This window comes from Biomphalaria glabrata, chromosome 16 (genome assembly GCF_947242115.1).
Source record: "Biomphalaria glabrata chromosome 16, xgBioGlab47.1, whole genome shotgun sequence".
In the NCBI taxonomy this organism is placed as follows: domain Eukaryota; kingdom Metazoa; phylum Mollusca; class Gastropoda; family Planorbidae; genus Biomphalaria; species Biomphalaria glabrata.
Genome location: NC_074726.1, coordinates 19,826,855 through 19,841,452, shown reverse-complemented (window position 1 = coordinate 19,841,452; position 14,598 = coordinate 19,826,855). Strand labels below are relative to the sequence as shown.

Sequence of the window (14,598 nt, the reverse complement as noted above, 5' to 3'; positions counted from 1 at the left end):
ACTTTCATTATCCTCCATCTAGCACCCCCCCCACCTCTTCTACTTAAGAACACGGCTATTTTCATTTTCCCAATACGTTGATTTGAAGTCATCCCCATGGCAACGTCGGCATCCCATGCTATCTCAAGAGAAAGACAATTACAGCAGTGAAGCGTCATGACATTTCTGAGCTGCATTCCGTCACTGACGCCGTGGTTTCAAGCCCCGCTGACCCTTGAATCACTATCTGAACGAGACGCTCGGGTGAGAGAACTGTGGTAGCTTTCTCAGGTAGCACAAGCTGGTTCCAGTCTAAACGTGTTGTAGGCCAGCCTTCAGATAGTCACGGCATTTGTTCAGACTTTTCATATAGCTGGAAAACGTGAAAGTTAATACTGTAGGAACATTTTGTTTTTCACTGACTATATTTTCAAAGATTTGTTAAAAACCTTTTAACAGACTTCCCCATCGCTTGCGCTTAATCCCCTCTTCACATCCCCACATAACATCCCTTTCCCACATCCTGTCTCCACATTCCCTCTCCACAATCACCTCTCCACAATCACTCTTTACGCTCCCTCTCCACATTCCCTCTCGACATGCCCTGTCCACACCACCTCTCCACATTCCCTCTCCACATTCCCTCTCGACATGCCCTCTCCACATCACCTCTCCACATTCCCTCTCCACATTCCCTCTCGACATCTCCTCTCCACATCTTTTCTCTACATTTCCTCTCCATATCTACTTTTCCTATCCTCTCTCTTTATATTCCTTCTCTATTCCCTCTCCTTAACTCTCTCCTCATCTCCTCATCCACTTTTTCCATTTCCTCATCACATCCCCTTTCTTCTCCTCCCCTTCCCCCTCCTTCCATCCCCTCCAATCTAAGACTTTAACGTCGTGGTATGAAAGTATAAACAAAAGGCTAGACCAGATAGACCTCTTGTTGTTCTTTGTATTTTTTTAACCAATTCTTCCCCAAACTAGGTGAAGGGCAATGTATCAGTCAAACCTTTTGTAACTGATTTTTTTTTTAGAAACCCAAATCTATGTTTTTAAACCCAGATATAAATCGATTACCTAAACTACACTACAGTGTACTCGATAAATATAGAAACCTTATGCTACTGTATGCTAGAAATGAGCTTAGTCTGATGACATAAAAAACCCAATGTTTACTCTAACTCTCGGTATTGCAGTTTTTTTTCCTTGTCTCTGAATGTCAAGTGTTCATTATATCAACTGCTGCCTACATTAATGGCTGCGGTATTGACTGAGCGCAAACAATGGATGAACAACCTTGACCTTCCAACATGTTAAACAGAGGCGTCTCTCTTCATCTGAATTAAGGGGGGTGAAGGAGGAACGACGATCCAATCACTGACTTTTGATTAGTGAGCGGGGGAAAAAAATCTTAAAATAGATTATCAAGTCTATAATATTATTTTATATCAATATCCAATCAATAGTGGATAATAACAGACATTGTCATCAAGTCTGAAGATTAAGCATGAGTGAGTCTAAAGATTAAGCATGAGTGAGTCTAAAGATTAAGAATGAGTGAGTCTGAAGATTTAGAATGAGTGAGTCTGAAGATTTAGCATGAGTGAGTCTAAAGATTAAGAATGAGTAAGTCTAAAGATTATGGATGAGTGAGTCTGAAGATTTAGCATGAGTGCAGTATTTCCCATATCTACGTAGACCCAATTTTGACCTGCATATTTTGCCACACTTTTGCAGACTAAGCCAATGTCCGCCCTGGGTATATCTAAGTTTTTTTTTTTTGTTTTCTGTTAAGGTTTTTGGCAAAGATTTTTCTCTGGCACTAAAATATTATTTCCCCGGCCCAATAGAGATGACAAGATCTTGTTTCTAAAGACGGAACATTCCCCGTTTCATAGTTTCAAAACAAATGACAACAGATTTGTGCATAGCGTCCAAGTTTGTTTGCTATACAATGTGTGCGTGTTAATAGTGACTCCATAGACATAAATAAATATAGACTGGAAGTAGGAAGTTATTTTTATTTGGGGGGAGTCAATATGTTTTATGTACTATATCTATGTGAAAAAAAAATGGCGGCGATTGAGCTATAAATTCTAGGACTAACATTTCAGCCAATATATACCTTTGATCTTTAGTTTTGAAAAGTGCAAAACTGCCATATTCCCAATATTTTGTCTTTGTTTTACAATCATAGACATAGGCAAATATATATAGGTTTGTGATGTGGATCTACAAACTTATCTGTTCCCAAATATTTCCGATAATAATTTGTTCTTTATCGTCCAGTCTATATATATATATGTCTATGAGTGACTACTTTGATGTGAACTCTTTTTATTGGAAAATAGAGATACCATGTAAGTGTTTTTATGTAGGCTATGGACGTTTTAAGATAAATGTTTAAAAGATACAACTAGTTGTAGTTTTAAATATAATTGGATCAAATGATAGACCCTATATTTGTCTAGTTTTATGAACAGACTTAATGGATGTTTAGGCAAAGCATAAATTCTAAGGCAGCTTTATTCATCCATTCTGTGCTTTTATAATCCATTCTGTGCTTTATTAATCCATGTTGAAAATTTTTTTATTTTTTGTTACAAACATCAGACACAAGACTGAGAAGAACATAAGTCAATGAGTCGCGTTCAGTGGACGGAGCTAGAGTACATGGACATCAAGGGCGAACCAAGAGGGGGGGGGGGGAGAATTTCGTCCTAACCTGTGTGATAACCGCGGTTGTAGACAAGAAATTCTCATTATTGTTTATCAAACAGATGTTAGTTATTAATTTGGTGATGACTTGTGTGTGTATTTTGCTTCTTACATTTTTATTTGAATCCAAAATATGCAAATATACCATCACCCATAAAAAAAGCTGTAAAACTTGACAACAATGAAAGATCCATATAAAGACAATAGTGCATGTCATCATAAACAATTATCAAAACAACAGCACAGGCTGACAGTCTATGTCTAGACAACGAGACTAAATCTACATCTAGACTACACAACGGGACAAATACACACACAGACTCATGCACACACACAAAACTTACAAAAGTGATTCAAACATAGTTGCTCCAAGTGTGAAGAGCTATCCAAGGTCCATAACTCTTGTCAATACCACGTGAGTACGAGTTATCCTGGACACTCACAGATGGCGCTGTTGTATAAGGGTCAACAAATGGCCGCCTATCTGTCCCGAGATCATTCTCAAGCGATCATTTCAACTAATGGATTTCGTAATAATTTTGATATAAACTTACATTTTCAGTGTCCAGCCAGAGTTTGTGAATCCAGTCCGGCCGTACTATCCCATTAGAGTAGAACACTTCGTGCAGTTCCATCCAATAATAACGTCATTTACATGCGAAGAAATCTGAACTGACGTCACACATAAAGCAACCAATCAAAGATGCTCAATGTAGTCATACGGCACAATGTTCCTTGAACTAATATGAATGTTGTTTTCCACATAATGCCTGCATAAAACGAAAGTAGCTATTCTCGATTATTTTAGCTACGAACCAACAAAATATTGAGAATCTAGTTTACGCTTTTGGGTCAAGACGATCTTATTCGTTTAATGTATAGTCACGTCAGCACTAGCGCAGAACATGCACGTGGAAAAAAAACTTTTGATGACGCGTCTCATAGATAAATAGATTAGACAATACTTGCGACCCATTGGACTGATGATACAAAAGTTAACAAGGGTGTCATGTGGCTTGCACAAAGACAACTAGCGTTAGTATTATTGCAGCGTGGAATGCGTTGTCTGAATCAGCCTGGAAAGCCAAAGACTTAGCAGAGTTTAAATCACTGATTAACATGCATGATTATATTGACACGGTGGCACGCGTAGGACGTAATCGTCTTCTATTTTGAAGTAACGTCTGTAATTGATAAGATAACCTGCATGTTCACTAGTTAATGTCAGGTACCCAGTCGAGACCATTCGTTTTAGGAGGCTTGAACACTGACCTACAACGTCACAGCCTGTTTAGACCAATAGCTCGTTGGCACGTCGTACAGACCTGTGACGTGGCAATGAGCTATTGGTCTAAATTGCCCACAGGTTGTGACGTTGTAGGTCAGAGTTGAGAATCTCCTTTGATAAAGATTGGTCTTGACTGGATAGAGCTAGGGAGTCATGAAGTTAAAAGTAAAGTCTCCATCTGGGTTTGAACTCGCACGCCCTTGGTATGGAAGCCAAGACCTCTCCGCATCAATATGTTTACACACACAAACACACACACACACACAGACACACACACATATATATATGGTTTTTTTCCCCGTCCGTTGAGCTTTTTTATCCTAAAGAAAGTTCGAGCACATCTAATGACATCATCAACACTTTCCATGCCGTGAAACTAGAGACACTTGAAAGAATCAAAGGGGAAAAGACGGAGTAACCAGAGAACAAAAAATAGACAAAACATAAGTCGGTAACGCTTGGGGGGGGAGGGAGGGGGAGGGGGATGCTATTGGGGTGCAGAAGGTAAAACAGTAAGAGTAACGTGGGGTGGGGGTGGGGGAGAACAAGAAATAAAAAAAGTAAATGTAGCAAGATGCAGAAAGACGAAAGAAAAGAGAGAGGAGTCTACAGAGAGAGAGAGAGAGAGAGAGAGAGAGAATGGCTGGAGCGTAAAATACAAAGAGAGAGAAAGAGAGATCAAATTAGTCTAAAAGCGAAAAAAAAAAAGAGAAAAAGAAAAAAAAAAGCCTGACAGAATGACAGAGAGAACAAGAAGCCAACAAGAAGGAAAAGGAAGATACAAGATAACTGAGAAGAATAAGGGAGAGAGAGAGAGAGAGAGAGAGAACGAAGCCAGAACCAGAAAGTGCAGGCACCAAGCAGGCCTTGCTGTATTGAAGAATTGAACAGTTTCCAATCCAAGTACCAGGGGCAGGTAACTAACTGATACATCCATGTTATTTTCTTTCACGGCATGTTAATTAGCTTGTGGCGTAGGTCATGGGCGCCAGAGTCGAGGATAGGTGGATGGGAGAAATTACTTTTTGACTCAGCCGTACTGGGAGCTCATGCGCGTGCCTAGGTGCTAGGTGTCTACGTGTCTGTGCGTGTTTTTTGTGCGCGGGCGTATCCACCTGAATCTCTCACAGGCTTCGATCCCAGGCTCTCAGCGCAGAGCCTGCGTGTGCATATGACGCGACACGCCCCGTGCCATGCCTCTATTTTGTGTTCCACCGTCTCCAGCAGCGTGTGGCGCCATCAGGTGGGCTGGGGTGTTCGCTGTTTGTACAGGTTTTGTTGTAGGAATATGGTAGGCAAGTCGTCTCCCTATGTTTGTGTGAGAAAGTGTGTGTGAGAAAGACGTGTGGTCTTACCCCTCCTCCCACACTCCCTCCACCTCCTGGTCCCCGATGGCAAACATTTTGACCTTTAGGTGTTCAACTGAACAATCCATTGACCCTAGCAGCTTATAGAGCGGAGATGGCAGGTCGACAGGAGCCTGCAAGGTGGCTCATTACTTGGTTAACGCACAGGCACAAAACGTCGTACACCAGATAGGGGCATAAATAGCAAGAGTCACCAGTGGTCCCAGAACCTTAGTTGGCCTGCGACCATATTTATTTCCAAGACGCTCGTGCCCCACGTCATCTCAAGACTATCTCCGGGTCCAGGTGACCCTGGTTTTCCCTCAGGTGACCCAGGAGGGGGGGGGTCACTGAGTCAGATGACCCTGGTCCTATTGAGTCAGGTGACCGTGATCTATTGAGTCAGAAGACCCTGGTTTATCCTGAGTCAGGTGACCCTGGTTTTCCCCGAGTCAGGTGACCCTGATCTTCACTGATTCAGGTGACCCTGGTCTTCCTTGAGTCAGGCGACCCTGATCTTCACTGATTCAGGTGACCCTGGTCTTCCTTGAGTCAGGCGACCCTGGATACTGGTAATCGAATTCACGGGTAAAAGTATGAGTGGGGAAGGGGTAGCATTATAAAGGGGGGGGGGGCGTTTGTATTAGATGTAACAGAAACTGAAATTCAAGGTTTTTTAAGGGGCGGGGGCGGGGTAAAAAGGGTGGGGAGAGAAAAGTGTGTTTATATTAAGATCGTCTGAATTATTTAGACCTCTACCTACAGATCAGAAGTGAGTTTGTTTTGGTGGGTGCTTCGATTATTTTAGTGTTAAAAGAAGTAAGAAAAAAAAAGGAAAAGGGGGGGGGGTCCCTGGCAAAAATTAACAACATATAGACTGGGAACAAACCAACGGGCGTAGTGGTTGGGTAATGCTAGTATATATATATATATATATATATATAATTAGTCCATCGTCGTTTGATGATGACCACTTTTGTCATCATGGGGGCTGAGGGCTTTGCACTAGGGTTTTGTACCTCTCTTGTGGCTGGTGAGACCTATGTGAGCCCGCAATGTTCGGCTGCACACTGGGCAGGTTATTCCAGCTAGAACTAGTGTCATTGGCCTTGCTTTTTATCTCTGACGCTTTTCTTCTGCCAGCGCTGTTCTCTTTTCCTCAGCAATTTGTGCGCCAGTTTTCACAGAGGGACGCCATGATGCTCTGTCGTGTGCTTCTGTCTCCCAGGTGGCTGGGTCAATGCTGAACGTCTTCATAGAAGCTTTGAGGGTGTCCCTGAAGCGTTTTCTTTGTCCATCTTGTGAGCGCTTCCCTTCCCTTAATTGGTCTTACAAGAGTTGTTTAGGAATGCAGAAGTCTTCCATTTTGCAGATGTGGCCGGTCTTCGAAAGACTTTAGTGTCAGGTAATCTTTCTTGCCATTTAACATTAAGTTTCTTTTTAGACAGGTCAAGTGGAAGTAGCTGTCCACGTTTCTGAGGCATGGAGCAATGCAGGGAGGATGACAGCTCGATAGACCTCTAGCTTTGTGTTTGTGGAGATACCTCGTCTATTCCAAACATTTTTAGACATTCTGCCATAGGATATATATAACTGCAATGTCTTCTATTTAGAAGAATACAGATAAATGCAGTTTTTCAAATGACTACGTAAACCCAGAAGCGACTTGCATATTTTGTCACAATTAATACAGACAAAAGCGTTGTCCTCTGTGAGTCTATATACATTTTCATATATTTTACTGCGCCCGTATTCTAAAAGGGCTTTACTTTTGAATCTCAAATCTTTGTGGCTTTTGTGAAAGCTCTCCAATTCTTTGATATATATATATATATATATATATATATATATATATATATATATATATATATATATATATATATATATATATATATATATATATATATATATATATATATAGACTAGGAACAAATCAACAGGCGTAGTGGGTAATGTATATATATATATATAAAGAGAGAGAGAGATGGGCGTCTTAGAGTTATATATCAAATTTATATCACCATGCTGATTGAAGCATACTTCTTCTATATGTATAAATGTCAGCTAAATGATTGATAGTGTATTTATATTAAGATCGTCTGAATTATTTAGACCTCTACCTACAAGGTGATTTATGCAATGACGTCCCTAGCACCTTCCTGCAGACTTTTTATATTCACTGGTATATTAAATTATACATAAATATCTGCCCCATCTAGATGCATTATATATATATATATATATATATATATATAAAATTCATTATATCACACAACTCAGTGAGCTAAGAGGAAAGAATTTGTTTAATGTTGGAAGGTCTCACTTAAATTTTTATGGGGCCCTGATGGGTGACAGCATAAGTTATTTTATAAATTACAGACGTTTTATTAAAAAAATAAATAGTTTTGTCCAAACCGTATCCATGTGTTATCTACTCTTGTTTGTTATTTAGATCTCTATTTAGTCTGTTAGTCTGTCTATCTGGCACAACGTTTGAACATGTTATTTCTTTCATTCTTGGATCAAGTTGAAATTTTACACAATTATTATTATTATTATTATCAATTATTCATTGGCGAAGACAATTCATGAATTAATTTTAAAAAAAAACACCAAATATTCAATTAATTACTGGCATTCAATTATTTCTTTTTCTACTGACAAAGGAAACTAATTCTTCAGTATTCAGAGATATGGCTAAATATGTCGGGTATTTGTCTCCTTCAATAATTGTCCACGCTATTTCTCCCACACCCATTCTTGGATCAAGTTGAAACTTTACACACTATTACTCATTACACGCAACATGAATCGATTACAAAGTGAATTATTTTGTTTCATATCGAAGAATGGAAATAACTTATTCAATATTAAGAGGTACATGCGGAGTTTTTCACCTTAAAATAAAAAAAAAAAAGATTAATTTACTATATGCTTTTATTAATGATGTTACTCTAGTTAAACGTGAATATTCATGTGTTATACTCTACGACTCGTCTGTAGTGAGATAATTAAACAGAACCTGATAAGGCTGTACCTAGATACGAGGGGAATCAGAAGTGAAAGTAACGGCATTGAACAAAACATCAAGAAAAACAGCGAACACGAGTCTGGGTGCTGATTGTAGCGAGAGAGACCCCAGTCTAAAAACGTATTAAGAGAAAGCTGTGAACAGGTATGTGCGAGACACGACCCTGAGATGATTTCACTGGTTAATAAGCACGCGCCCTTACACCGTAGAGATATCATCGAGACTAAATCAAGGAGCTAAAAATAAACACTAGAAGAAAAGCGAAGAAGAGACATGCATCGAATAAACCTCTGCGCCCACGAACCATGGTCCAGGAGGACAAAAATAAAAAGAGGGAGGTTACTATCCACTCGCGGATAAAAATAAAGACCATCCACAAAGGTAGAACATATCCACACGTACAGGTAAGGATTATCCACATGTGTATGTAAACACACACACGCGCACATACAAGTCCCAGTCCTGGACAGTAGGAAACAATAAACAGTCAAATCTCCTGCAGGGTCTCGTAATCTTTTGATTTCTGACCTTTTTGTCGACTTCATAAGTTACCTCACTGTGTGATCGACTTCATAGTTACCTCACTGTGTTATCGACTTTATCCCGGAGTAGACATGGCACAATACCAGGCCCATACTCACTTAACACCTCTTCTCGTCTCTCTCACATCTCTCGTTTGAACACATCGCGCCAGTTAATGCAATATGGAGGGAAACAAAGAACGACAATCACTTAGTTGTAAATCAAATCACCACTGACATTCAGGTTATCCTGGAAGTTATCCTCCCTTTGAATGCATACACTAACAAGAACGTAAGGCGTAACAAAAAAACAACTGATCCGTCTGGAAACAAAACGAACTGAAAATCTGACAAAAAAATGTATTTCACTATTGAACAGATTGGATTGTGCTCACAGCAGTCCGCAGCGTCCAGACAATTAGGTGAGTTCTCTGAGACGACAGAAACACACACGCGCGCACTCACACAACACGAAGGTCTCAGCACTTGTTACCAGAAGAATGTGTTTCTTCAACACTGGAAACATACACAGATTGGGTGAGTCAGTTTCCAATGCTCACCCCAATAAGCATGCTTAACAATCTATAAGAACTCACGTCAACCTAACACACCATTCCCCCCCCCCCCACACACACACCAACTCTCTTTTCTTTTCACGTAATCAGTTTTTTCCCCCTTTTGTTTTGTTTTTTTTATTGTCAGTTTTTTTGGCTTCGGGAAGAGATGAAGGGAGGAGAAAAAACAAAGAAGTAGGCAACGTACATAATAAATAAGAGAAGGTAAAAGATGGAAACTAAAGAGAGAGAAGGATGTCAGAGGATGTATAAGAGAGAGAGAGATACAGCAGACAGAAAGGCAGAGGCAGACAATCAGAAAGACAGATAGAGAGAGACAAACAAATAGAGACAGACAGATATAGACCGGCAGACAAACAGAAAGGCAGACAGAGAAAATAAAAGACAAACAGAGAAATAAACAGAGACAGACAGTCAGAAAGACAGACAGAAAGAGAGACAGAGACAGACACAGAAGAGAGACAGAGATAGATACAGGCAGAGGCAGACAGGCAGAAAGACAGACAGTGAAAGATAGATAGACAGAAAGAGACAGACAAACAAAGACAGACAGCCAGAGACAGACAGAATGACAGACAAAAAATAAAAGACGAACAGAGAAATAGACACAAACAGACAGGCAGAGGCAGACAGACAGAATGACAGACGGAGGCAGAGAAATATAGACAAGCAGACAGCGACAGGCAGACAGAGACAGACAGATAGAGATAGAAAGAGACAGGCAGACACATATAGAAAAAGATACAGATAGCCAGATACAAATAGACAGACAAAATAGAAGACACAAAGAGAAAAAGACTGAAACAGGCAGAGACAAACAAAGACAGACAGAGAAAGACAACAACAACTACAACAACAAAAAGACTTAAAGGAGAAATAGAAAGAGATAGAGATACAGACAGAAAGACATAGACAGAAACAGGACACAGAGTGATACACAGACGAAAACAGAAAAAAACGAAAGTCAGATAAAAAGACATAGATACAGAAAGGCAGACAGGAAAAGAGAGAGAGAGAGACAAAGCAAGACATAGAGAGACAGAATAAAAAAAAGACAGATAAAGAATAGCAAGAGAGAGAGAGAGAGAGAGGATTTACAGCAATAGAGAGAGACTCCTACAAAGACTGAATCCTATGTTGCGTGCAAGACCTAGTCAGCATGAGCCTGTTTGGTAGTGTCATATATATTTGACTGTAACATAGACATGTGACACGTATGTCTGACCGTAACACAGACATGTGACATGCTATTAGCACAAATAAAATGCTAGAGTTAGAAATCTCATTGCTACAGCATTAGTGAATGAAAATCTTTGAGCTCCATGTCGGAGGCGTCATTTATTTCAGCACACACAACGACATACACACTACACTTAGAATGTTGAAGTTACAGAAAACTATTCGCGGACTTAATGACCTGTTTTATGTCATTACATGAACACTTTAGCATAAAATAGGTGTCTACGTCTCAGGGGGCAACTATATAGCCAAAACTATTCAAAGGCCTTCCTTCAGAAAACAGTACCAGAAGAAGAGGCGAACAGAGAAAGTGATCGAGTCTGTCATTGAAAGACATTCTCTTCAAGACAAAAGACACAGATGAATGGAGAAAGACGTGGACGTGTCATGTGTGATGCCCCAACGGTTTAACAGACTAAGGGATAGGTGAGATGGATTGAATGATACACATTAAATAAAAGAAAATTATATTAATTTTTTTTTTATATTATTTAATGATCTTTTCATTCTTGAACACCAAATATTTCTTGTCCTTTATATTTCCAACATGCCTACAGCATGTCTACATCAGGTCTACAGCATGTCTACATCAGGTCTACATCATGTCTACATCAGGTCTACATCATGTCTACATCAGGTCTACATCATGTCTACATCATGTCTACAGCATGTCTACAGCATGTCTACATCATGTCTACATCATATCTACATCATGTCTACAGCATGTCTACAGCATGCCTACATCATGTCTACATCAGGTCTACAGCATGTCTACATCAGGTCTACATCATGTCTACATCAGGTCTACATCATGTCTACATCAGGTCTACATCATGTCTACATCATGTCTAAAGCATGTCTACAGCATGTCTACATCATGTCTACATCATATCTACATCATGTCTACATCATATCTACATCATGTCTACAGCATGTCTACAGCATGCCTACATCACGTCTACATCATGTCTACAGCATGTCTACAGCATGTCTACATCATGTCTACAACATGCCTACATCATGTCTACAACATGCCTACATCATGTCTACAACATGCATACATCATGTCTACATCATGTCTACATCATGTCTACAGCATGTCTACAGCATGTCTACATCATGTCTACATCATGTCTACATCATGTCTACATCATGTCTACATCATGTCTACATCATGTCTACAGCATGTCTACATCATGTCTACAGCATGTCTACAGCATGTCTACATCAAGTCTACATCATGTCTACAGCATGTCTACATCATGTCTACATCATGTCTACATCATGTCTACAGCATGTCTACATCATGTCTACATCATGTCTACAGCATGTCTTCAGCATGTCTACATCATGTCTACAGCATGTCTACATCATGTCTACATCATGTCTACAACATGTCTACATCAGGTCTACATCAGGTCTACATCAGGTCTACAGCATGTCTACAGCATGTCTACATCATATCTACATCATGTCTACATCATATCTACAGCATGTCTACAGCATGTCTACATCATGTCTACAGCATGTCTACAGCATGTCTACATCATGTCTACATCATGTCTACAGCATGTCTACATCATGTCTACATCATGTCTTCATCATCTACAACATGTCTACATCATGTCTACAGCATGTCTACATCATGTCTACATCATGTCTACATCATGTCTACATCATGTCTACAACATGCCTACATCATGTCTACATCATGTCTACATCATGTCTACATCATGTCTACAGCATGTCTACAGCATGTCTACAACATGCCTACATCATGTCTACAGCATGTCTACAACATGTCTACAACATGCCTACATCATGTCTACATCATGTCTACAGCATGTCTACATCATGTCTACAGCATGTCTACATCATGTCTACATCATGTCTACATCATGTCTACATCATGTCTACAGCATGTCTACAACATGCCTACATCATGTCTACAGCATGTCTACAACATGCCTACATTATGTCTACATCATGTCTACAGCATGTCTACAGCATGTCTACATCATGTCTACAGCATGTCTACATCATGTCTACAGCATGTCAACATCATGTCTACATAAGGTCTACATCATGTCTACATCATGTCTACAGCATGTCAACATCATGTCTACAGCCTGTCTACATCATGTCTAGATCATATCTACAGCATGTCTACATCATGTCTACAGCATGTCTACATCATGTCTACACCATGTCTACATCATGTCTACATCATGTCTACAGCATGTCTACATCATGTCTACAGCATGTCTACATCATGTCTACATCATGTCTACATCATGTCTACAGCATGTCTACAGCATGTCTACAACATGCCTACATCATGTCTACAGCATGTCTACAACATGCCTACATCATGTCTACATCATGTCTACAGCATGTCTACAGCATGTCTACATCATGTCTACAGCATGTCTACATCATGTCTACATCATGTCTACATCATGTCTACATCATGTCTACAGCATGTCTACAACATGCCTACATCATGTCTACAGCATGTCTACAACATGCCTACATTATGTCTACATCATGTCTACAGCATGTCTACAGCATGTCTACATCATGTCTACAGCATGTCTACATCATGTCTACAGCATGTCAACATCATGTCTACATAAGGTCTACATCATGTCTACATCATGTCTACAGCATGTCAACATCATGTCTACAGCCTGTCTACATCATGTCTAGATCATATCTACAGCATGTCTACATCATGTCTACAGCATGTCTACATCATGTCTACACCATGTCTACATCATGTCTACAGCATGTCTACATCATGTCTACAGCATGTCTACATCATGTCTACAGCATGTCTACAACATGCCTACATCATGTCTACATCATGTCTACAGCATGTCTACAGCATGTCTACAGCATGTCTACAACATGCCTTCATCATGTCTACATCATGTCTACAACATGCCTACATCATGTCTACATCATGTCTACAACATGTCTACATCATGTCTACATCATGTCTACAGCATGTCTACAGCATGTCTACATCATGTCTACATCATGTCTACATCATGTCTACAACATGTCTACAGCATGTCTACATCATGTCTACACCATGTCTACATCATGTCTACATCATGTCTACAGCATGTCTACATCATGTCTACAACATGTCTACATCATGTCTACATCATGTCTACATCATGACTACAGCATGTCTACATCATATCTCCAGCATGTCTACATCATGTCTACATCATGTCTACATCATGTCTACATCATCTACAACATGTCTACATCATGTCTACAGCATGTCTACATCATGTCTACAGCATGTCTACATCATGTCTACATCATGTCTACATCATGTCTACATCATGTCTACATCATGTCTACAACATGTCTACATCATGTCTACAGCATGTCTACATCATGTCTACAACATGTCTACATCATGTCTACATCATGTCTACATCATGACTACAGCATGTCTACATCATATCTCCAGCATGTCTACATCATGTCTACATCATGTCTACATCATGTCTACATCATCTACAACATGTCTACATCATGTCTACAGCATGTCTACATCATGTCTACAGCATGTCTACATCATGTCTACATCATATCTACAGCATGTCTACATCATGTCTACAGCATGTCTACATCATGTCTACATCATGTCTTCATCATCTACAACATGTCTACATCATGTCTACAGCATGTCTACATCATGTCTACATCATGTCTACAGCATGTCTACAGCATGTCTACTTCATGTCTACATCATGTCTACAGCATGTCTATATCATGTCTACAACATGTCTACATCATGTCTACATTATGTCTACAGCATGTCTACATCATGACTACAGCATGTCTACATCATGTCTACATCATATCTACAGCA

General features: G+C 39.7%; 1 protein-coding gene across 3 annotated transcripts in view; it reads right to left on the bottom strand.

Moving 5' to 3' along the window:
- LOC106066852 (innexin unc-9-like) overlaps positions 1-14,598 on the bottom strand; it is a 181,379-nt gene that overhangs the window by 145,512 nt on the left and 21,269 nt on the right. Inside the window, exon 1 of one of the 3 annotated variants that reach the window (XM_056013840.1) lies at positions 3,258-3,469. The exons of 1 other annotated variant lie outside the window; for it this stretch is intronic. In XM_056013840.1, the coding sequence (XP_055869815.1) occupies positions 3,258-3,259 (2 nt within the window). In that variant the 5' untranslated portion in view covers positions 3,260-3,469. Of the gene's footprint in view, positions 1-3,047; positions 3,238-3,257; positions 3,470-14,598 lie in introns of those variants that run through there. One more of the 3 variants, XM_056013839.1, reaches the window with a different exon arrangement.